Below are 25,503 nucleotides of genomic sequence, written 5' to 3'. Positions count from 1 at the left end.
GATTGAGCGCACACTGAAAGGTAAAGAACATTTTTCTTCATCTTTCCCTGAGCCATTCTTGTATCATTTCCCATCTGTAGTTCAAATACTTATTTTTCCCTTCTTCTACTAGAATAATTCAAGAGACTTTTACTTTGCAAAAACAAAACTATTTTTAATCTTAATTAAGGAAATTGCATTAAAAAAAGTAGTTCCAGACAAAAAAAGGAATCAAGTCAAGCATACTTACCATGACCTTCACATTACCAATACACTCAAAGGAATAGTCCACGCCCCCATCAGTCATCTCAATGAGCACTTCCTGGATGGGTTTACTGAAATCCTGGGGGTTAATACATTCAGAGGCTCCAAACTCCTTGGCCTTGGCGAATTTATCTTTATTGATATCCACGCCAATGATCCGGGATGCACCAGCCACCTTACAGCCCATAATAACCGCCAATCCAACTCCTCCCAGGCCAAAGATGGCACAAGTAGAGCCCGGCTCCACCTAATTGTAAAGACAGTCTATAAGGTACTCAGTTCCACAAGAGTCAAGGAAATCACTAGGTGTTCTTTCACTAACCCAACAAAGCCTTGTTACATCTAATCAGACAGTGGAAGCTAAAAGCCAGGCCAACACTCACCTTGGCAGTGTTCACAGCAGCGCCATAACCAGTGGAAACGCCACAACCCAGAAGGCAGACTTTATCCAAAGGTGCTAAAGGATCAATTTTAGCAACAGAGATATCAGCCACAACTGTGTATTCAGAGAATGTGCTGGTTCCCATGTAATGTAAAATTGTCTTTCCTTTGCAAGTAAATCTGCTAGTACCGTCTGGCATTAATCCTTTTCCTTGAGTGGTTCTAAAGAAAATAAAAAAGAAAAAGGCAGGGTAGAATCAAGTTTCCTGAAACCCTTAGGAAAAAGAAATCAGTTTAAAAAATAATGACCAGTCAATAGTTAGAAAAGTGTGCTAACACCAAAAGTTTAATTTCTAATGTATTTATTAATAATTTAGCATCTTTAAGCAATGCCTTATTAGGGAAACTTGTAAGAGATTTATAATCTTACCTATGTTTTCAACATGCAATAGCCTTCTGGGTCTTAATTGTCAGAGTATCAAAATAATTTTAACAGGTACCACTTATGGATCAGATGAAATTATTTTAAAATTCCATCATAAAACTCTGTGAGCAAATGTAACTTCATAAAGCATAAAGCCAAAAGCAGCATCTACACAAGCAGCGATCACTAGCAATTATCCAGATCAGCTGATGAAAAGACATGGCCGAACAGGCTAATTTAGGAGGCCTTCAAAAGCATAACAGTTCTCAAGGATTCAAGTTATCTTTTCCCTTCATTTAGTTTTTTGCCTGTGTAGTTGGTTACATCAATAAAAGGAAACAAATTCACAAAGGCAACCAATATGATATGTGGTAACAAAAATTATTTTTGATATTCTCCATAGATAGGTGATGTAGCGTCCCACTTAGGATAACAGGCCCTGAAGTCCCACACACTTGGGTTCAAACCCAGTGTGATCCTGAGCAAGTTAATTAACCTCTTTGCCTTAGTTTCCTCCCTAGAAAATGCAGAGAAATAATCGTCTCTTTCTCAGATTGCTCTAAAAATCAAGTGAGATGTAAAGCATTAGCACTGTGCCTGGCACAGAGTGCTTAATAAATATTTATTTTTAATTTAAAAAACCCACTATAATTGATTACACTCTTAGACAAATCCTTTGGACTATATATGATTAAACAAATACACAAAGAGAAAAAATGGATTGCCCTGGATTCAAGAGTAAATACATTTCTTTTGAGAGAAAACCAAAAAGACCAGAAACAAACAATAGGAGACAAAGCTCTGCCACAAATAACTGTTTCGCCTCCACGAGAGCAAGGTGAGTTTGTTTTAGCCTTCCTTAACGTGAGGAGTCACTTCTGTCCCAGAGGAGTTTCATGAACAAAAGGTGATGTGGGACACACCTTACGCATTGAAAGGACCTGTCCCTCCAAAAGTTACAGCCAGCCACAAAAACCTACTACCATTATCACTACCTACTACCACCTTATGTCAATGTTTTTCAGACTGTGTTTGAAATTCCCTTTCAAAACAACTAGATTTTTTTCAGTTCTAGCTTTGCCAAAAGTAACTGTATTTACATTACAAAATAAATGGAACCTTGTTTTCCAAAAACATAAATGAATTTTGTCAATGGCATTAGAAAACAAACTCAAGAACAAATGGATCTCCCATACAGTGCTGGTAGGAGTGCATCCTATAACTCAGCATTCTGATCCTCGCAAAACACCCAGAGAAAGTAGTGCATATGTCCAAGAGACATGCCATATAAGAATGCTCACAGCAGCATTAATCACAAAAGCCCCAAACTGGAAGCAACTTAAATGTCCAGCAGCAGGAGACATTATGAATGAAAGAGAGCAGAGGAAAGAACACATGTTGCCTAATTCTATTTACATGAAGTTCTGTAGTGAAAGAAATCACAAGAGTGGTTTTCCTTTGAGTGAGGCAGTTGTCGACCTGGAAGGGACATGAAGGACTTGGTGGGGGGCTGGAAGCTTCTCTATCTTGATCTAAGTAATGGTTACAACTACCAGGTATGTATATACATAAAAAATTCATCGAGCTGGACACATAAGATTTGTAATCTTTAAATACTACGTATATGTATGTATGTTCTATCTCAATAAAAAAGAAAACAAAAAAAGGGGACAAATACAAGGAGACCTGAAATTGCCTCAAAGCAGCAGCTGAGTGCTGCTACCTCACTACAATAAAGGAAGGACCTTTTCTGTGTCAGAGGGTGATGCTCTCTCATGCAGTCTTCCCAGGAACCTTATGAGGTAAGTTTTATTACTTCAATTTCTTGGACAATGGCTCATAAAAATGATTTCATAAGCATGTCCGTCTTTACTGCATATTTGAGCAAATTTAGCCTAGTGTTAAGGAAAGAGAACAGGTTCAGAAAATTCTGTTTTCTCTCTTAATAGCTGATGATACTGGGCAAACCACTTTATTTTTGAGTCTTAATTTTCTCGTCTCTGAAAATGGAGACACTAATGATGATAGTGAAGGTTGCTATAAAGATGGAATGAAATAATTCATCTAGAATGCTCTGTATAAATTGCCACACAATTACTTATTATCATTATTAATATGACTTGTAGTTTAAAGAATAAAATAAAAAGATACTAACCTTATCTTTTGGCAAAGGTTCGTCTGAGGATTTAGACAAAATTTACATTCTCCACATTGTGGGATGTAAAGTGGGATGACAGTATCACCTGGAAAACAAATTCGAAGACATTACCCTGAATAGGCAGCATCTGTTTCTAACTGAATACCTGTACATCAGGCCCTGCAAATTCCTATTCCTATCAACTTGTGTGCCTTTGCAAAGTTATTCAAGGCCTAGAACTAAACTTACAGACCATCATTCAGACACTACCTGCCCATGCAAAAAATACAAGGTTCAAAATTATCTAAATGAAATTCTTAAAACAATGACTGAAGAACAAGGTCAAGTGCTTCAAAATACTGACTCATTGATGCATGTTTAAAAATTCTTGCTTAATCGGACAAAATTGGCTTTGGAAAGGTACTCAAAGTTTCAGATGAACAGCAGTCTGCAAAATCAGAGACAAAAACCCTCAAATATTTGTGCTTCCCAGATGAGGAATAAAATCAATCTTGACAACTTAGGTGATAAGTTGTTCATAAATAGTGTAATTTATCAGACATATAATTTCCCCATAGAAATAAGCCAAAATTGTAAAATAAGTAGTTCAAATACCCTCCTTACCTGCCTTCAACTTGGTAACTCCTTCACCAACACTCTCCACAATTCCAGCACCTTCGTGTCCCAAGATCACTGGAAAACTCCCTTCAGGATCAGCCCCACTCAGGGTATAGGCGTCAGTGTGGCAAACCGCAGTGGCAATAATCTATCAGGATATTAAAGAGCGTTTAAGTGTGTGTGCATGCAATTTGGACTGAGGTATAGGTCAAAGGAAAGGCACTTTTACTTTAATACCATATTTCATTGATCTCTCATATTTTAACCACTAAAATCAGCATGTGCTTAGGATGTATGGCATTCTAATTAGAACTGGCAGCCTTTTTTTTAGTGGCACATACAAATAAAGGTGCCTTTATGTGGAATGAAACACAGCACATCGGCTCTTTCCAGCGCATGCTGGCAAGAGAGGGTAATCAAGGTGATCTTATGGGCACTGTGCCTTCAAGTACGGCCAGAATAGCACCTGTTTGCAAAGCAGGTGGGGCTCATCTCACTGCTGGCTTCCTCAGGAGGCTGGGAAATGTGACTTCTAAAAAGGCATCCAGACTATTTCTGAAACATGCCAGGCTACTTGCTTTGGGCCAAAACTCACAGCTTTTAGTGGAACCAACTTCCCTTTTTAGCAGCCACACACAATTTTTACTTCAATAAGCCCTTTATCCCTATCTCTCTTGCTTTCACATATCTCTTATCTTTCCAAACCGCCCAAAGCACAGACAGGAGAAGTCTCAGAATATTTGTGCTTCTCCCCTGTATACCCACTGGTAATATAACACTACTTCCCTTTGTCAGCCATTTCCTAGAGAAGACAGCTGAACTCAGTGTGGCTCACATGGCTCATCTTAGTACATCCACGACAAATATGTTCTTTTTCACTGGGAAAATCACAATCACGTTAACTTCTGAACTTAAAGGAAAATGTACAAGTTGTTCTAAGATTTCAGATTCCTGGGTCTGGGTTGACAAGGACCTTGAGTTCTTTGGCCCTCAGCTTCTTGACTTGTGTGTGTGTGTGTGATCCCTGGGGGCATGACCCCAAACATTTGCTGTGTGTGTGGAGGTAGGAGGGGGGAAGTAGACTCCAGTTCATGGCAAAAAAGAGCTGATGTTTCTAGAACATTACTCTTATTCATTCAATGGTCACTAATTAATTTTACAACAAAACAAGTACAAAGTCGAATGTTAAAAACATCCAGCTAGCTGCCTTGTGCAATATGCCTCTCTCTGGGGTCACTTCACTTCTTGGCCATAGCAGAGGTTGAGAAGCAGAGGAATAATGAATCCCTGGAACTCTGGCCTTGTCTGCAACGGTCAATGCATTTTAAAGCTCTCTAAGCAGGCTGACTTCACTTGCTTGTTGCTCCAGTTGATCAGGACCCTCTTCCCAAATCTTATTTGAAGTCTCTTCTAACAAAACTGAAGACCATTTCTTCTTCTTTTGTTTCTAACCTCTCACCACACCATTTTAAGTTATGGGATCAGCACTAGGGGGAGCATCCTACAAAGTCACCTTACACACCCAGGCTACAGAAGATAAACTGCAGTAATCCAGCGATCCCTGGGGAAGGCTGTTCAGCCCAATATTAAAGCTAAAAAGATGGAGAGGAATGCTGCAAAGGTGAGAGAGGGAAAATAAGAGGAGGATGTTGACTCGAAGGTTGGATGTCTCTCAGTAACTTCTCCTTGACACTGTCCTTTGTGATTTAGCCTCTGCAGACCTCAGGGGACTCCTCCATCCAGGGACCTAAAGGTTAAGTCGTCTTCTCCAGTGCCTTAGATGTATCATTACCTTAATTCGAACTTCATGAGCCTTTGGGGGTGCCACCTCCACCTCCTCGATGGAGACAGGCTTGCCAGCCTCCCAGGCAACTGCAGCCTTGCACTTGATAACCTGAAATAGGAAACAAAGAGAGCAAGTTGTTTATCCTCCTGAACTAATAAACCACCTCTCAGTTAATTCAGATACTGATGAATGCAAAGCATAGAAACTAAATCACAGATTCATAAAGAAACCAATACCTCTAAGTGATAGGGAGAATTGTTTTGCATGTTTTTAGATTTCGTACAAATAATATTCATTCGAAAAGAGTTGAGATGATCACATTGTCAGATATAAAAAAGCCTCTTCTGGTTAAGAAGTTTTATTCATCAAATATTTACTGACCCTCTACGGTACAGGAGCAGGTTAAAAATATAGGTTGCAAGAGACTCTGATTCAGTAGGTCTGGCCTAGGGTCCAAGGAATATGAATGCTTAACATGTGCCCTACGAAATTCTCTTGCTCAGGCTGGCGTAAGGAACAGTAGTTTAGTGCAAAACTGTAGGGTGAGAAGAAGTGTAAGGAGTATCACAGGATGGGGGAACTTAAAAAACATCTATCCCTTTTAACTGTGCTATCCAACACTGTAGCCACTTGCCACGTATGGCTTATGGGCACTTAAAAAATGGCCAGTCTGAACTGAGATAAGCTGTAAATGTGAAATATACCTAGATTTTGAGGACTTAGTACAAAAAAAGTAAAAATATTACAATATTTTAAAAAGTGATTACATGTTGATAGTATTTTGAATATACTGGATTAAATCTTAATTCAATTTTAATGCCATTTTAATGTGGCTACTAGAAAAGTTACAATGACATGTGGCTCGTCTTATATTTCTATAGTACAGCGCTGCCTTAGAGATTCAGTCAGCACAACCCTCTGCTACCAGAGATCAAGGGCAACGAGGACCGTTTCGACCAGTTCACATAACGCTGACAAAATGTGTTGACAGAATAAGGGTGGAAAATCACTGGGTTTATAGGAAAAAGACTTGAAGGTCAATAGTTACAAGTGGGATTTAAACGGAGAGGCATGAAGTGCTACAGAATGCAAAAAGTGGAGACAGAGGGTAACTTTCGGTTGGTGGGTTTGGGAAAGTTTCACTCCTCACTGGGATACCGAAGGATGAGGAAGAGTGGTGATGAAACACCTACATAAAGGGTGATTGTGAGGAGTGAAGGAGTCCTTGGCACAGTGTAGCTTTGCAAAAGTAAGTTAGTAGTTACCCATAGCAGAACAAAGAGCGGAGGAAAAGAGAGCAGAACTATATGGAGAGCTGAGGGGCTTGTGTAAACTGCTGGGGCTGGAAATGATTCCTGCTAAAAAGAAAATGTCGATATTAAATCTGATGGTACGAAGAATTCAGATACTGCATTAGAATCTTTTTTTCAACTCAATGTACCATAACTCAAAACAAAATTCCAAAGGTCAAATTCAAAATACTAACAACGAACTCATGTATCCTGGAGCTCCCAAGCGACCTGAATGAATAATTCATCCAGATCTAAGTTTTATGCACCGCCTCCTCGAGGAATGTTGGAAAGGAGTTTAACCTCTTCCTTTCAAGGTCAATTCTAAGCAAAGCCAAGCCCCACTCTAAATCCACAGGCAACTGCCCCACGTCCACATTTGAACTATCACAGGAATTTCAATTTTTCACCTTCTCTGAAAACAGACACTTGATAATAAGCAAAAAGAAGTGCCAATCTGTGAAGTCTGAAAATCGTTTCGAGTTTACCATCTCAACTCCAACATTTAAGGTCCTAAATCTTTCTAGAAAATTTCTACAGTCTGCAAAGCGTGAAAAGCATCAAGCAGCTCAGCCCGCCTCCTCACGCCTTGGGCGTAGTTCTACCCTCCTTGCCTGTCTCCCGGGAGCCTCAGGAACCCGGGCGGCCCTGGCGCGGCCGCCGAGCAGGGGCAGCTCTGCGCCTCAGCCCGGGCTGCACGCGCCGGCGCCTCCTCGCAGCGCCGCTACGTGTGGATCCAGGCGGTTAGGAGGCTCCACGGCCTAAGTGCCCAAAACCGTTACGGAGAGAGGCCTCCGAGTCTTCCCCACATCCGGGTCCTGGCGGCCCAGTGCTTGCTCAACTCCCAATCACGGCGGCCGAGAACTCAAGGGCCCGGCGCCGGCGGCCGCTTCGCCGCCTGGAAGGGTGACCCGGCTGGTCCGCTCTGCGGCCGCCCCGCCTCCCCACGGCCGCCCCAGCAGCGGCGCGGCGGCCCCAGCGAAGAGCCGAGACGAAGCTTCCCTGCCGCCGAGCCGCTCGCCCGAGGCCCCGTTCCGGCTCCCGACGCCGGAGCCCGCGTCCAGGCCGAGCCCCGCGGCCCGCTCCCACCGCGCGCCTTCCGTCCCCCGGTCTCAGGGATACCTGGCTTGCCATGGCCTCGGCTCCCGTCGGACTGCCGCGCGGGGCCGGGATGTGAGCGGGGCGTGCGCGCGGGGCGTGGGGGCGGGGATTGCGAGCGCTAGGACGGGAGGGGCGGTGCTCGCGGTGGGGCGCGCCTGCGCTCTACCCCGCGCCGGGCGGGCTCAGCCGGAAGGCTGGAGGGGTCTCCCGGAGGCAACGTGGCGGTGGTCGGTGGCCCGCTCAACTGGCTCGCTGCGAAACATGTGTGTCAGGGAAGGCCTTTCCCGTGTAACTTTAGCCCGGGCAGCGTGGGTAAGGTTTACAAAGCACAGACGTGGGAGGTGGGGAACCAGGAATTTCGCCGGAGGCCCTTGAGCCACAGTGAGGACTGCACCGTCTGCGTGCTCCTTCTGTACACTTTGTGTGCGCAACGTCTTGAGGACACAGATGGGTAAAACACAGCCCTCCAGGGGACTCTGCGTCGAGAGGGGACACTGACCTGTGAGAAGAATGATAAAGGGGACCCATTCGGGAAACGTCCCAGGCCAGCTGCCCATGAAGGGAGAGGAGGATTTTTGGGGGAGAGACCTTTGCCAGGAGGGGAAGAGGGGATTGAAACGTCTCCGGAACGCGGACTCCTTGGATGTGTTTTAAGAGTGGGCTAGAGTTTAGAGAGTGGAGTACTTGCTGGTTTATCTCGCAACTCTGACTGTTGTCGACTCTGAATTTTATTAAATAGCTCTTCCAGACAGACCTCTCTCCTTTCTGCTTCTCAGTCTTTGTTATGGCTCCTTTTCCTCACTTCATACCTGAAGTGTTGGCAATCTGGAAAATTCTAAGTCTTTCTCTCCCTTCATCCACACCATGACTTTTAACTTCTGTTTCTATAAGGACGACTTCTAGATTGTTATCTCCAATCAGGATGGCTCTCGTAAACTCCCGGCTTGGGCGTACAATTGCCTACTAGACGTCTGTCTCCATTAGGATATCTCACAGTTACCTCAAACTCTTCCCAAACTCATCTTGTCATCCTTTCGCCCTAACGGTACTCTTTCTGTCTGTGTGTGGTACCACCATCTACCTACTTGCCCCAGCCAGAAACCTGGGAATCACTTCTCCCTCTCTTTCTGCATTCAGTCTGTCACCAAACCCTAAATACCTCTCACATCTTGTGCCTGCCCTCTCTCCCAGTTGTTGCTGCCTTAGTGCAGGCTCTCATAATTTCTTACAGGGCTTCTGAAAAAACCTCCATCTGATTTTCTTGTTGCCAGACCTCTGAATCTAATGTAGTTCTAAACTAATGCGCCATTAGTGATCTTTCCAAAACATACATCAAGCTAGGCCATTTTCTTTCACCTCTAATAATTTTTGAATGATGTGGGTTATAATGGGTGAAGGGAATCAAAAAGTACAAACTTCCAGTTATAAAATAAATGAGTCGTGGGGATGTAATGTACAGCATGGTGACTGTAGTTAATAATACTATATTGCACGTTGGAAAGTTGCCAAGAGAGTAGATCTTATAAGTCATCATCACAAGAAAAAAATTTTTTTTGTAATTATGTATGATGATGGATGTTAACTAGACTTATTTTGGTGATCGTTTCACAGTATATAGAAATATTGGACATTATGTTGTTCACCTGAAACTAATATTTTATATGTCAGTTATACCTCAATTAAAATAAAATAATAAAAACTTAAGCAAAATAAAATATTAATAGTAAGAAAAGATAGTTGAAACAAGATTGGCAAAATGTTCATAATTGTTGAAGCTGGGTATGAATGTATAATAATTTCGTATGCTGTTATCTTTACCTATGTGTAGGTTTGAAGTTTACTCCCCAAAAGGTGTAATATAATAAGTAGAGAGGATGACTCCAGATTGACATAGGGAACCAGAAGAATATTGCCCACTTCAGTCTCAAAAGCTCTTTATACTGTAAAAATTTATTGAGGACTCCAAAGAGCTTTTGTTTGTGTGGTTTATATATGTTGATATTTACCATATTAGAAATTAAAACACAAATTTGAAAAATATACATTTTTTTTCAAAATAGCAATAATAAAGCCCTTGTATATTAACATAAAAAAGCATGTAGTACTAATAGCTAACAGGAAATGAAAATTACAAGAAAGTTAGAAAAAATTCAGAATACTTTAATGTGAGGAAAGATATAAGAAACTGTGATAGTTGTCAGTTTAAGAACACTTATGTGAAAGAATAGGAATTTGTTCTGTTTGTCATCAAATTGTGGCAAAGAGGTAAGTAGTCTGACTTCATGAGAAGAAAAAGTTCTTCTGTTTAGGAATCTTCAAGGGCTGAGAGAGGGATAAACTCCAAACTCTGTAGCTGGGCCAGCCAGGCCCCACGTAACCTGGTTCCTGCTTCTCTCTCCACTCTTATTTTCTAGTATTCTGCCACGCAAGTTTCACACCAACCTTATGGAACATTTTCAGTTCCTTAAAAGGACTGTGCTCTTTCTTGATTCCAAGCTTTTGTATATGATAGAGCTTCTGCATGGAATGCAGCAAGCATTTTTCTAGTGAAAAAAGAACTTTTAGCAAAGAGTTAATTTCCTTTTCCCTATTTCAGATATATTGTCTATCTTCTGGGAAGAAACACTTGCATTTTTGTGGTACCTTGCTTAAAAATAATAGACAGGACTTTTAGTTTCCAGTCTGGCATGGGGCATCTTCCAGAGGCAAGATTGGAAGTTATCACTCCATCCTAGCAACAAGTAAAAAGGCAAACAAGCTGAAAAATCAACGACTCTTCTTAGATGCATTAGAGAACTGAGATTACAGGGAAAACCGCTCACCCAGAAATGGAGACACAGACAGATGGAAACAGAGAGTCACAACTTACAAGAGCGGAAACCCACCTCCATGGAAACCAGTATTGGGTTTGGAAAACCTGAAGTGTAATTGATGAACTGCTCAAGGCTCAGTGTGCACAAGTCTGAGAGTTAAAAACTCAAGAAGGATTCAGTCAGAGAGGGCTCCCACACTTTTGTGACTTTTACCTTTAGGAGCTCTACCAGGTTCTCATAGTGAAGGTTGGAGAAGATTCCCTCATGCTTCTGCTAGGGGAGGGAAAAGGAACCATTCTGAAATATGCCAGTGCATTCCGCTCTTCTTAATAAGGCCTGCCCTTAGGAGAGACTCTTTCACTAGAGCGTAACTTACTGAGGTATTATGAGAGTTTAACTGAAATTCTAAAACTTCTAAAACTGAAAAGCAAAGAGAAAAAAGACTAAAATAAGTGGAAAAGGATATCCAGGAACTGTGGAACAACTACAAAATATGTAGCATTCATATAATGGGAATACCAGAAGGAGAAGAAAGAGAGAAAGGAACAGAAGCAATATTTAGAGCAATCATGACTGAGAATTTCCAGAAGCTAATGTCAGGTGCAGGTACAAGAAGCTCAGAGAAGAACAAGGAGGCTAAATGCCAGAAAAACTACACCTAGGCATAACATACTTAAACTACAGAAAATTGAAGATAAAGAAAAAAATCTTGAAAAAAGCCAGAGGGAAAAAATACCTTACAGATAGATGAGCAAAGATAAGAATTACATTCGATTTCTTCTCAGAAACCATGCAAACAAAAAGATAGTGGAGTGAATATTTAAAGTGTTGAGAGAAAAAAAGTGCAACCTAGAATTCTGTATCAGGTGACTTTATCCTTCAAAAGTGAAAGAGAAATGAAGATTTTCTCAGACAGATAAAAACTGAGAAAATTTGTTGCCAGTAGACCTGCCTAGGAGGAAATGTTAAAAAAAGAAGTTCTTCAGGGAGAAGGAAAATGATATGATAGACTCTCAGATCTATATAAAGAAAGGAAGTACTTTGGAAATTAAATAAGTGAAGGTAAAATAAAAACTTTTATTTTTATTATTTTTCAGTGATCTGACAGATAACCATTTGTTCAAAATAATAATAGCAAAAATATATTTGATAATTATAGTTATGTAAAAGTGAAATGAATGACAGCAATGATACAAGGAACGGCAGGGAGGAATTAGGATTATTTTGTTACTTGTAAGGTACTAGCAGTACCAATGATGCAGTAGAGTGCTATTTGAAAGTGAACTTGGATTAGTTGTAAATATGTGTTGCAAACTCTAGGGCAATCACTAAAAAGAAGTATAAAAAGAAACATATAAAAAATGATATACTAAGAAAGGAGAGAAAATGGAATCATATAAAATGCTGCATTAACACCAGAGAGGGCAGAAAAAAAGAGGAAGACAAAATTAGTAACAAAGAACAAAGTCAATAAATAGAAAACGGTAACAAATGTGATAGATAGCAGTCCAACTATATCAATAATCACCTTAAATGTAAATAGTCTATATGTACCAATTGAAAGACAGATTGTCAGCACAGATCAAACAAGAAGAGCCAAATATATGTTGTTTGCAATAAACCCACTTTAAACATAAAGACATATAGATTAAAAGTGAAGGGATGGAGAAAGATTTACCATGATGACACTAATCAAAAGAAAACTAGAGTTTTCTAGTTCTAATTCTCCAAGAAAACATGATAATCCTTACTGTGTATGTGCCTAACAACAGAGCTTCAAAATACATGAGGCAAAAGCTGATAGAACTACAATGAGAAAAAGATAAATCCGCTATAACAGTTGGAGACTTCAACACACCCTATCAGAAATGGACAGATCCAGCAGGCAGAAAATCAGTAAGGACATAGTTGAACTCAACAGCACCATCAATCAACTGGATATAATTGATGTCTATAGACTATTTAATCCAACAACAGCAGAATACATGTTATTCTCAAGCTCACATGGAACATCTACCAAGATAGATCACATTCTGGGTTACAAAACACACGTTAACAAATTTAAAAGAATAAAAATCATATGATGTATGCTGTCTGACCACAGTGGAATTAAACTAGAAATCAACAGCAGAATGATAGCTGGAAAATCTGAAAGTATATGAAACCACACACTTCTAAATAACACAGGTCAAAGAAGAAATCTCAAGGAAATTAAAAATTATTTGAACCTAATGAAATTGAAAACACAACAAAAATTTGTGAGATGTAGTGAAAGCACTGCTTTGAGGGAAATTTATACCATTGAATGCATATATTGGAAAAGAAGAAAGATCTAAAATCAATCATCTAAGCTTCTACCTTAGGAAAGTAGAAAAAAGAAGAGCACGTTAAATCCAAAGTAAGCAGAAGAAAGAAGTGATAAAATTTAAAGTAGAAATCAGTGAAGTTGAAAACAAGAAGTCAGTAGAGAAAATCAACAAAACCAAAAGATGGTTCTTTGAAAAGATCAGTGAGGGGCTGGCCCGGTTGCCGAGTGGTTAAGTTCACGCGCTCCGCTGCAGGCGGCCCAGTGTTTCGTTGGTTCGAATCCTGGGCGTGGACATGGCACTGCTCATCAAACCACGCTGAGGCAGCGTCCCACATGCCACAACTAGAAGGACCCACAACGAAGAATATACAACTATGTATGGGGGGGCTTTGGGGAGAAAAAGGAAAAAATAAAAAAAAATTTTAAAAATCTTAAAAAAAAAAGAAGAAAAGATCAGTGAAGTTGATAAGCCTCTACCTGGGCTAATTAAGAAAAAAAAAAGTGAGGAATGCAATTTCTAATCAGAAATAAAAAAGGGACATCACTGCAGATCCCATGGACATCCAAAGGATAATAAAGTAATACTGTGAACTTCTCTATGCTGACAAATTTGATGACCTAGATCAATTGGACAATTCCTTGAAATACACAATCTGTCCAAAGCTCACACAAGAAGAAATAGACCAATTGAATAGGCCTATGTATATTAAAGAAATTAAATCAGTAATTAGTAGCCTTCCAAACAAGAAAGCACCGGGCCCAGATGGCTTCACTGGTGAAATCTACCAATCATTTAAGGAAGAAATTATACCAATTATCTACAATCTTTTCCAGAAAATAGAAGCCAAGGAAGATGGATACATACTAATTCATCCTATGAGGCCAACATTACCCTAATACCAAAATCAGACAAGCCATTACAAGAAAACTACAGACAAATATCTCTCATGAACCTAGATGCAAAAATCCTCAACAAAATGTTAGCAAATTGAATCCAGCAATTTATAAAAAGAGTTGTATGGCACGACCAAGTGGGATTTATCCCAGGTATACAATGCTGGTTCAACATTTGAAAATCAGTTATTGCAATCCATCACATCAAGAGGCTAAAGAAGAAAATCACATGATCATATCAATAGATTATTTTGAACTGAAGGACTCAGATGCAAATGGCTTGATATTTTAGACTTTGTACTGGGCAAGTAAGTATACAGTAGACATAATCAAATAGATTTCAAAAAGTTGAAGCATATTTCACAGAGCTCACACGTACTGAATGAATTGAAGGAAAAGTTCATGAAGCCAAAAATGTCTGCTACATTTTCAGGGGAACTGGTTTTCCTTTGTTTTTTTCCAACTCTAGTTGACATTGCTTGGGTACATATGCCGTTAGAGAGGTAGAGAGAGCCACTGCTATAGTCCCCACGAATTGGAACCGGAAACTATCTGAACTGAAAGCAGCAACAGATAGGTTGAATGTGAGGGAGCCAGAAGTGTTTGGTACCGATTCTATTGAATACCGAAGTTTCATACTGAGAGGTATCTAAACTACCTATCAAATTCTTTCTCTTGGGAAAGAACACATACACATGGCATATGTTTGCAGTTTTCCCTGTTACTTTTCAAGATCAACACATATCACAGAACTGGGAGGTTAGAGACTCCTCAGGGTGTCTCTATGATCCTGAAGAAGTAAATTTTCCTTATTTTTTTCCCATAGGTAATAATTTATTGGAAGTTATCCATTATTGTAAGTAACCTGAGCATATCTTTTCCTGACAGGAACTGCAGAGACTATGGGACTCCGGAGACTCTGGAAAACCTGACAGGCTGGAGAAGTACAAGATATAATTTCTTGATTAAATCTAATGGAAAGTTAAAATGAGACTTTTAATATTGTCTCAATTTTGGCCCAGATCTCCAAGGCTGAACAATATAGGTGCCCAAATTATCACCACATTATAAGGCAAGGTGCTAGACTACATTATGTAGGACATGCTAAGACACAGAAAATTTTTTCTGTCAGCATTAGCTCATCTCCTCTCTCTGAGCTATGTAAGGGAGGGCAAGGAATTCATGGGGAAGCGTGGTTGGGAGGGAGAATTTCTTTGGAGAGAGTTGTCAGTGTGCTGTACGTGCTCCCCACCCCTACCCCTTGGTGAGGGCGATGGAAGCACTTCTCCCTCATCTGAAGCCAAGAGAAGAAAACCAGTCAAAAAGCTTAAAATGTTTTCTCTGGAATCTGGAAGACTCAAGGCCAGGTATTTAAATAAATAAAAAATTGAAGGCTAGAGGCAGGCTAGAATAGCCTGTCTGGTGGCAGAATGAAATAGAGCAGAGTTTATTGGGGTTAAGGACACAACTGTGTTTCTGATGGACCAAATGTGGACCCAGCAAGGAGATATAGTTGTAGATCATCTTAAAAGGAACTTCACCAAAGAGATCCACCTGGACAGGTCAGGTGACTGGTGGAAGCCAATGGCTGAAGGCAGAGTTTTAATTGGCCAGTTGTGCTTAGAGCAGGAGGATTCTCCCCAGCTGGTCTCCATTGCTGTGAGATGACTCTCACGCTTCCCTTTACGGACTGAGTTTCCGCATGTCACAGCAGGATGTTGTATGGAGCCTGTGGCAAGCTCCGGTGGGAGAATCATGGTGGAGAACCTGGAGTTTTAGACCAAAGTCATGCTCCCTTCAGTCCTCGTTCTGACAAAAAGCGCCTGGCCGTGAGGCACTAGGTGATCATGCCATCTGAGTTTCTCACCATGAACTGGTTATTATTTGATGCACAGAATTATAAGGTTAGACATACCCAGGAAGACAGCATTGTCCAGTGGAAGTGATAAATGTAGGACTGGACCCAAGCAGATCCTGAATTTACTGTGACAGTAAATTGCCTGAGCATTAGACTCACACTCCTAATGCACTTCCATCCCTTAGGGAGATTCCCTATGACCAGTTCACAGAGGAGGAAGAGAATCTCAGCTTGGTTTCCAGCGCTCTGCACAATATTCTGGCCGTTGGTGAGGCAGACTTGGCAAATCTTGATGGTATATGGAACTTCAAGCATTATAGCTCTTCGAGTCCTCTTTGGCAGGAATGACATGGCCTGAGGTATGGGTCTACATTGATTAATAGGCAGTAATTAGTGCTTTGGTCAGATGATCAGGGACTTTGAAGGAACGAGGTTGTAGGATTGGTAATAAGGAGGTCTGGAAAAGAGATACGTGACCGGACCTTTCATGATGGGCACTGAGTGGGAGGATACTTATATATTGCATGTGAATCTCACCACAGGTCTGATTTTGGAGGAGATTGACAATAATCAGGTGAACAATGTTGTTCAGTTGGCCACCCAAGTGCTTACTCAGTGGGCTTATAAATGTAGCGGCCATAGAGGTGAGCATGGGCCCAGAGCATGAACATTCCTTATCAAGGCTGTTCTGGCTCTGCCACTGCTGAACGCCCAGATTGATAGCAGCACCCAGCAAGCCTGGGTCCCCAATATGGTACAATACCTAAGGGAGACTAGGCAGCCGCTCTGTGACAGATTGATTACATTGCATCCCTTTCATCATAGAGGGGGCAGAAATCTGCTGTCATTGGGATCATGCCTTATCCAGGATCTAGTATCGTTTTCCTATCTGTCTTGCTTCTCCTTGTGTCACTATCCATGGATTCATTAACATACATGAAACGTAAGTTCCGACTCTCAGATTAAAAAGAAAGTAAATATACAAAGGCATAGGCATTACATTATTATGGAATAGTTAACAATTCTATATTTTATGCATGTGGAAGGAAAGGAAAGTGCTTGTGATTCTTAATCTGGAGGAAAAATTAAAAGACTGCTTAGAAATACAGAGATGTCAGTTACAATATTGCTGCCAGGTCGAAGACTCAGCAGTAAGACAGTCAGAGCTGCAGATCCCGCTCGGAGGTTATTTTCACAGGACAGGTGACACCTTGTGAAGCCTTCGGAGTCTCACCAGACCTGGTTTCAATGACACTTCTGTTAACAGAGAAGGGATTTCTTCTTAATGGAGAATAGAAGACATTCTAGGGACAGCTAGGAATGTTGACACACGTCTCCACACTGCTGAGAACAGATTGATATTCTTGGGAACACTCTTAATTTAATACCTTATGGAATCAGGCTTTTTGACGTAGCTTAAGATGCAGAGTTGAATTTCTCTTAGCTGCAAGAAGGGACATCCCTTTCGTCTCTTTCTCAGACTCCTTTGGTTATTATAAAGACTTTCATTTTCAAGGTCAGGTGCTAAAATTTCATTAGCTACATTATGAGCAGGCCTATAGAGCAGAATTTTATTGGGAGAAATGGAGAAAGCGATTATAAATGTTATCTAATAGCAATAAAATAAGGATATAGATTTTTGTCTATATTATTAAACGCCTGATTTACTTATAATTACCTTCTAAACAGACCTTGAAACTTCAGAGTAGATACATGGCTTGTCTTTGGCTTTAAAGTGAGAGAATAAGAGTAATCTGGTTTAACAGTATTCCAGAGAGGAAATATTTAGGGATTTTCTCAAGCTCAAGATTTGCCAAAAATGGAGATGGCTGACTAAAGAATATATAAATACAGCTTGCATTTGCTGGTATATCCTTCCGAAGGAGTATATTATTCAGACTGCCTGTGCAGGATCGAGTTTAAGTATACTTGGAGCTATTTAATTAGGAATGAAGAGGACATGGCGGGAGGGGAGAAGGGGTGTGTCAGCTGCTTCCAGTGTCCCAGGGACTGAGGTGACTCTGTGATGCTGCAGAGAGCAGAACCAGGAGGCAGACCTCAGGTTTCGTTACAAGGCAAACACTGGCCTGTGAAGGGATTTCACCCAAGGTTGACTGACCGGCTGTGGGGCATAATTTTAGACAGTGATTTATTTATTGAATTTGGAATTGGAAATCATCCATCTTTCTTGACCCAACGTTTTATTTTGAAAACTGCCTCAATTTCAAAATTTGGAAAACAGGACAATGAACAGCTCTACGTCCTCCACCTAGACGTAGCAGTTAGGATTTTTTGTCACATTTGCTCTCTCTCACACACACACACACACACACACACTGTTTGATGAGCCATTTGAAAGGAAGGTGCACATCTCGTGAAATTCACCCCTGACTTCTTCAGCGTGCATCTCCTAAGCAAAAGGACATTCCTCCACCTGTTACCATCCATCCTTAAGATAACGTTCAGCTTGAAGATTCTGTGAACCCTCAAGACTTTTCTGACTGGCTTATGAAGGGTCTCCGAAGGCGGTCAGGAAAACAGTATCTGCTTTCCCTGTAACACAGGATTCGTTCAAGGAGGTGGATCCAATCTGCCCTGCCCCCTCTCAGAGCGTGCTGCTGGAAGGCTGCTGTCCTCAAGGCCTCAAAGGACGCGGAAAACTGCCTGGCCCTCAAGAAGCTGTGGCCAGGGAGAATGTTGGAGGATCAGATGAAGTCGTGCACAGGAAAGTAGTTTTAAATTGTCAACTATGATAAAAATGAAAGTTGTTACTCTTTCCCTGAATTCTTTTTCTCAAAGAAAATAGGATCTAGGAGATGGAAAGCTGTTTAAAAAGCCCACCAGAGGGCGCTGCAGTACCCTTAGAAGACAACGACAGTCTAAGATGTTTGAGGAGACAGTGAGTGTATCTGAAAACTGCATATATTTTTCTTCTCAGAAGAATATAGGAGCCAGCCCCATGGCGTAGTGGTTAAGTCTTGTGCGTGCCAATTTGGCGGCCCGGGTTCACAAGTTTGGATCCCGGGTGTAGACATACACCAAGCCTTGTCAAGGCAAGCTATGGTGGCAACCCACATGCAAAAATAGAAGAAGATTGGCAACAGATGTTAGCTCAGAGTGAGTCTTCCTCATGGAAAAAAAAAAAAAGGAAGAATATGTCGTGATTGTGTTGCCTTCTAAATTCAAGTATTGTTCACAATATTATTTGGCATTCTTTAAAGATTTGTATAATTTCAGACCAAAAGATCATTAAAAAATAAAATAAAATATAGACCTATATATCTTATGTTAGAGACTCCAAACCTTTATAATAATGTTTTTTTCCCTTTGGAGGGGTCAAGTTTCATTCCAGTTTTGTTTCAGTGGCTTATCCTGAAAATGTCCATTGTAGCATCTATAATAGTTAGAAAACTCTTATTTTGCTTTTCATATAAATCTTATCTGTTAAATCTTAGAACTATAAATATTTTTACTTACTACATTACTTTATTATAATTATATTGCTCACTGTCACTTTTAGTTGACTATGGAAAATAGATTATTTAGTGCTAATTACAGACTATTAAACTCTGTAAATCTGTAGACATTATATGTTGTGATTATTATCAAAAGTGAAAAAGGCAATTATTTAATAAAGATGGAAATTTGAGAATATATGGATTTTCAAAAAATCTTTATTTTTATATGTGTATTCATTTATATAGCTTCTGATATTCCACTACTTGTGATTATAGTTCATGGTGGTAAAGTGGGGCTAAGAGTAAGGAAATGAACAGATGTTAAAAAGGAAATTATTTAGCAGACTTTTAAAGAAGAGTAGTCTATAGCTTATTGAAACTTATAAATTACATAATGGCATTATATATATACACTATATATATATATATAAAGGATATATATATTTTTTATGTACATATATAATAGTGATTTTTTTCTAGTAAAAATCTTTTTATTATGGAAAATTTTAAACATATACAAAAGTAGAGAGAACAATATAATGACACCCCATATATTTCTCACCCAACCTAAAAAATTACAAACGTATAGCTGATCTAGTTTTATTTATTGCCCTTCACTCCCCACTCCCATCTCTCCAGAACTAGTTTAAACAATTCCCAAACATCATCATGATGCCATTCATAAACACATCAGTTATCATAGTTAACATAGGACATATTCCTGTATTTTATGGATAGAAATGCTGTAATGTTTACAGACATTTGATTTTGAGATGTGAACTGTGAATATTTGTTTAACCTCATGGTGATCCTGGATTCGTCATATCGAACCAACCAGACAGGTTCAGATTCAGTCAGATAGCGTTCCAGATTGTGCCTGGTGTCTTCAAAAGATCAGCACTGTCCGAATGCTGTTCATAATAATAAAACAATAATCAGTATAATTTTCATGACAAAGTTAACCAAAACCCACAAATAATTTTCGTTCTTTTGCGTCAGGATTTGTTTTAATCTTTTTGTGTAGATGCCCCTTTGTTAAAATTTTAAACATATACAAAAGTAGAGAGAACAACATAATGAAACCCCATATATTTCTCACCCAACCTAAAAAATTACAAACATATAGCCGATCTAGTTTTATTTATTACCCTTCATTCCCCACTCCCATCTCTCCAGAACCAGTTTTCAACAATCCCCAAACATCATCATGATTCTATTCTTAAACACATCAGTTATCACAGTTAACGTGGGACATATTCCTGTATTTTATGGGTAGAAATGCTGTAATCTTTATAGATAAAGCCTAATTTCTTTGATCTTGTCATCCTCTTCCACTCATGGCATCAAGAATACTTTCCCTATAGTTCCAGGAGGCTGGGGGAAAATTGGGGACCCTCACTGGACCCTGGGCAAGGTCCTTGCTGCCCAGCGGTTCTGTGGAGAAGTAGCGCATGCTGAGGTTGGAGTGAGGTTTCCATCTTGGAATAGTCACTGCTCTTGGCTCTCCTGTAGCCAAGGGCAAACGGGGCTTCAAAAGAGGGGTGGTTGGTGTGTTGGGATGCTACTTTGTGGAAACCCCAAATTCCTACTCCTGGATAACTCCTTCAACAAGCAGAAGCAGAGAGGGGAGAAGCCTCCAGGACAGAGAATTCCTTATCTCGGACCCTACTGCTGGAGCTGCGGAATCCTTGGCATCAGTAGGTGGCCATGCACAAATGTACTCTTCACCCAGGGGCTGTGGAGGGAGAACCTCTGTGTCCCTTCCTCACCATGAGTCAGGGGCACTGCACCTTAATAAGCCAGTTGGTCACTGTGTCCCATCCCTTTCCCTCCATTTCCTTGCTTCTTTGCAGCTGGTATGGTTGGAGGGCTTATCCTCTTCTCTGCTTCCTGTACCCACATGGTAATCACGCCTGCGGAGGCCCATCCTCTGCCTTCTCCGCTCCACCTTTCCATCTGTGTGGGCAGCCAGGTAGTCTTCTCAGGGGGCCAGAAGGAGAGTAGGAGGCCTCATTCAGGTGTCTACCCCTCGGCCTCCATTCTACCACTGACTACCAGGCCTACTTTAAGACTATTGGAGACTTGCCCAGCAATTAACAAAGTAGTGCAATGTTTTCCATTTGGCTGCCATTTTGCATTGCCTGTGAGTATGTTCCACGACTGAGAACTCCGGGGGAAAAGGGGTAGTGGGAGACAGGCTACGAGCGCCAGAGTCTGAGGCCCTGAACCCCAACCCAACTCCTAACTTGAGAATTACCCCTTATGAGGATATTGAGATTGTGCAAGATATTGTGAGGATTATATACTACTTAGATACTTAGCGTAGCTTAAAAAAAAATCTTTATTTTTTTTCTTTTTACTGAACTTCTTTTCAGTATCTTGTAGCTAACACATTTGCAGATTAGGCTGTTCATGTCAGTAGGGATGTTTTCTCAGGTTTCCTCCCCAGAAGGAGCCTGGGTCCTCACACTGTGGACCTGTTTTCTTGTTTTGCAACATTTGTTCTCTGCTTCAAACTCCTGTCATTTAACTTTAGGTTTTTACCCCTCTCCTTTGTGATGTCTTCTCTTTTTTGTTGCTCTTTTGTCCTGCATCTTCTCGACGCAACATTGTTCCTGATGATTTTGCCCTTTGCTCCTATTGATCAAGGCTTGCTTGATCATCTTAACCAAAATCATTGATCCTAGTCTTCCCCACCGTCCAACACTAGAGATCCCCGACGTGGGACATTTCTATAAGTCAGTTCTCAGGGTCTACGCCAAGGCATCACAATATAGAGCTAAAATTGTGCATAGAATGTTTCTCATAGGAAACCTGTGACAAAGCAAGAGAATAAGAGAGCTGGGCATTCTTTAAGGATCTGATACCTGCCACTCCTGCGCACATCTCCATGGTTTTCAGCTGGTTCTGATCATGAAGGGCCAGGAGTGGGCACTCTGTGTCAGCTGCAGAACGTAAGGATTTCAGACCCAGGACTGCATTGCACCACAGGGACCTGACATTATACCACAGAAACCTCTCTTTCTAGGGAGCAGCCCCAATTGAGTTAACAATTGTTTGTTAAAGGGAAAATATGTGTCAGTTTATACCACCACTCTATGCTGGGACAGTATATGGCAGTGTCCATTGTGGTAATAGAGTAGGAAGCTTTCCCTTTTTTCAAATGGCTATTATTTAATCTTTTAAGCACCTCTGATGATGTGGAAAGCGTCAGAAAGACAAACTGGTCAGTTCTTAACAGCAAGTAAAAATAGAATCATCATAAAGGTTTTTCAAACCAATGATCCGTCTGTTTGGTACTTTACCTTTTTCCTTGGTGCAAGAGGTCAAATGCCTCATTGATTTTGTCAAAAGGCAGCGTGTGGGTCACCAATGCATCCAGATCGAATTTCTTATTCTTGTAGTCAGTGACCAGCTTTGGAACAGAATCGACACTTTTCCAACCTGTAATATGATCAAAATGCCAAATAAAGACCTGGTGTTTGACTTGAAGACGTAGTGTAATCAGTGTGAGTTGAGTGAATGAAATTATTAGGTTAGATTTAGGTTGCTTCAAATAGATTACCACCCCCTCATCTTTAATATTCTGTACTTTAGTCTATTCAAACATTTTTCTTCATTAAGAAAGTCAAGATTATTTTCTATTTCAAGATAAGGGATGATCTGAATATGGTCAAAGTTTAACTTTTGTTCCTCTGTGCTGGTTCATTTAAGTGTAAATTGAATGTCAATTTGCAAATTGTAGTTATCCTTCTATACAAACTCTGTTTACTTTCAAGTACTTAATAGAATAACTTTTACGTAGTCTGTAATATGTTCTAGACACTCAATATTTAAACAACAAATTATTTTCCTTTGCTTTCAATAATCTTCGTTATAAGAATTTGAGCACTATAGTCATGCTCTGCATAATGATGTGTTGGTCAACGGCAGACTGCATAAGTGGTGATCCCAGAAGATCAGTACCACACAGCCTAGGCGTGCATTAGGCTGTACCATCTAGGTTTGTGAAAGTACAATCTATGATGTTTGCACAATGATGAACTTTCCTAATAACACATTTCTCAGAACGTGTGCCCATTGTTAAGTGACACACGACTGTATTATAGAGAAAATTAAAAGCAAAAAAAAACTGACCGCCAAATGCTGTTCCATTTATAGTCCGGCCCATTATTAGCTCCAGTGGAGAAATAGTCAATCCTTTGTCACCCATGGCTACTCCAATGAGAGTACATGATCCCCAACCTACTCTTACACAGTCCAGGGCTGCTCTCTGGAAGGTCAAAGGAAACAGACTAGCTGAGTAAGTAGAAAAGTAGAACACAAATTCCAGCATGGATATGTACAATGCTTTAAGGAGGATTTACACAACTCTGCATGTATGATAATGGGATTCAAGCTAAAGAGGTCACAGTATTGTAGATTGGGACTTGAGGCTCCACTGTTCTTTTTCAGACAGAATGTTCAGCAAATTTTTGAGCTTCATCAAAAAAGATATTGAAAAGAAACAAAACATATTATTTTACCCTGTTTAATACCATAGTTATGCCAAATCTAGAATGTATATCATTGTATATCAAGAAAGATAAACACACTTGAAGAGATTAAATATCTATAGAAGATATTTTAAACTGTAATCAAGTTTTCAATAATCTACCGTGTGTATACACTAAATATTTGCAATTCCAGGGGCATACAGCCACAAGCTTTAAAGTCATGAAGAGAGAGTCAATAAGTGTTCACTAGGCTAGGAAATGAGGTACACGCTGTACGCTTAGTAGATCTCAATGTGGTGCAAACAAAAAGAAATGCTGTTGAAAACAGAGGGAAAACTGCTACACGGAAAACGACACTGGCTGCTGCTCCTCCAACATTTCCTCTGCTCCCCGATGCCTTGTAACTCTCTTGCAGTTAGGCAGAGTCATGTAACTAACTCTGGCCAACGGGCTATGGGCAGAAGTGACGTGTGTCCTCTCCTAGCCCGAACAGAACAGCCAGTGAGCAAGCTGCCAGCTGTCCTTTCTGCTGTAACAACCCAGAGGGCCTCATATTGAGGCTGTGAAGCCACAAGTTTGGACTTCCCTGATTGCTGAGTCCCCACCCGGAAGACAGTGGCACAGGGGAGTTGCATTGATCTTTGCATGAAAGAAAGAGAAAACATTGTATGATAACCTACTGCAAGTTTGGGGTTCATATAAAAATGCCAGGGGTTGAAAATGTAAATAAGTTTGAGAGAGATGTAAACTTATGGATGGCCATTCCACATAGAAGCCCTATGGTAAACAGACGAATATTTAAAATCTTCCTAGACTAATATTATAGAAGAAAAGTGTAAACTTCGTCCCATATCATAGTCAGTGGTCAACTTGATTCTGACCTGTCGGGGCAATTTTTACTTTTACAAAAGTCCCAATAGGAAGTATGGCTCCTTCTCATCACTGATACGCTGCATGAAAGAAGCAATGTGAAGGCCAGTACATTTTCTCCCTCTTCTCTCTCTCTTCTGTCTGTTAGTGATGGAAGATGCAATGACCTAGAACTTTCTGAATGTGTTTTGAAATTTTTATTGCATGTGTTTATTTATTGCTTTGAGAATTCCTAATACATCTAAATAGCAACTCTTCTACTTTCTGCACTTTTTATATGGCAGAAACATTTTTGTTTATACTGTATAGAGAGATCCATGGAGAGGGGAAAAGACCACAGGTGCTACTTGTCCCCTTAAGGTAGCCGCTTGTATTCACTCCTGCTTCTTTTTTTTTCTTAGCATTTTTCCTGTCGCCTTTCCTACATTTCTGAGCTTTGCTCCAAGCAAGGAATTAACTTCCATAAGGATGACTTAGTTAAAATGGGTATATATACAAATACAGGGTTTTATTTAGGAGCCTCTGATAACTTTTGAAGAGAATTACTTTTAATTCTCAAAACCTCATAATATTATCAGTTATTGTAACTTTCTAATTGTTCTGTTGGGTTCTTTAGGCTGCCTTAGAGCATTAAGGTCCCTGAAATGAAATTTATACTCATTACTGGAATCTTCTCTACCACCCAGAAACTTAGCTCTCCCTAGTGATGGAAACTTTTGGTGGGAGGGTAGGTAGCTCATTTTTGGGGGATTAAATAAATTCATTTCTTTTTATTGGGATTCTCGGGGGTAATTCTATTCCATAATTTAAAATACATTTCTCGCTAT

General features: G+C 40.3%; 2 protein-coding genes and 1 long non-coding RNA gene across 5 annotated transcripts in view; 1 reads left to right on the top strand and 2 right to left on the bottom strand.

Annotated features, from left to right (window-relative positions):
- ADH5 (alcohol dehydrogenase 5 (class III), chi polypeptide) overlaps window positions 1–8,275 on the bottom strand; it is an 11,615-nt gene extending 3,340 nt beyond the window's left edge. The window contains exons 1-6 of the mRNA XM_023637672.2: window positions 8,001–8,275; window positions 5,596–5,697; window positions 3,810–3,951; window positions 3,204–3,291; window positions 627–846; window positions 230–490 (exon numbers count right to left, since the gene is read on the bottom strand). Of these exons, the coding sequence (XP_023493440.1) occupies window positions 230–490; window positions 627–846; window positions 3,204–3,291; window positions 3,810–3,951; window positions 5,596–5,697; window positions 8,001–8,012 (825 nt within the window). The 5' untranslated portion in view covers window positions 8,013–8,275. The remainder of the gene's footprint in view (window positions 1–229; window positions 491–626; window positions 847–3,203; window positions 3,292–3,809; window positions 3,952–5,595; window positions 5,698–8,000) is intronic.
- On the top strand, window positions 8,139–19,523 carry LOC138923614 (uncharacterized). Of its 2 annotated transcripts, none has more exons than XR_011437488.1 (4): window positions 8,139–8,291; window positions 14,883–15,066; window positions 16,038–16,211; window positions 18,417–19,523. It is a non-coding gene; the product is annotated as an uncharacterized lncRNA (long non-coding RNA). The 2 variants fall into 2 exon arrangements; XR_011437487.1 differs by having other exon boundaries at window positions 8,152–8,291; window positions 14,883–15,361; window positions 18,417–19,506.
- The window catches only part of LOC111772845 (all-trans-retinol dehydrogenase [NAD(+)] ADH4-like), an 18,302-nt gene continuing 12,307 nt past the window's right edge, over window positions 19,509–25,503 (bottom strand). The window contains exons 7-9 of one of the 2 annotated variants that reach the window (XM_023637671.2): window positions 23,448–23,583; window positions 22,616–22,754; window positions 19,509–20,221 (exon numbers count right to left, since the gene is read on the bottom strand). In XM_023637671.2, the coding sequence (XP_023493439.2) occupies window positions 20,197–20,221; window positions 22,616–22,754; window positions 23,448–23,583 (300 nt within the window). In that variant the 3' untranslated portion in view covers window positions 19,509–20,196. The remainder of the gene's footprint in view (window positions 20,222–22,615; window positions 22,755–23,447; window positions 23,584–25,503) is intronic. The other variant, XR_011437486.1, reaches the window with a different exon arrangement.

This window comes from Equus caballus, chromosome 3 (assembly GCF_041296265.1).
Source record: "Equus caballus isolate H_3958 breed thoroughbred chromosome 3, TB-T2T, whole genome shotgun sequence".
NCBI lineage: Eukaryota > Metazoa > Chordata > Mammalia > Perissodactyla > Equidae > Equus > Equus caballus.
Note: the sequence above shows the minus strand (reverse complement) of the source record. Positions and strands in the feature narration are given on the sequence as shown.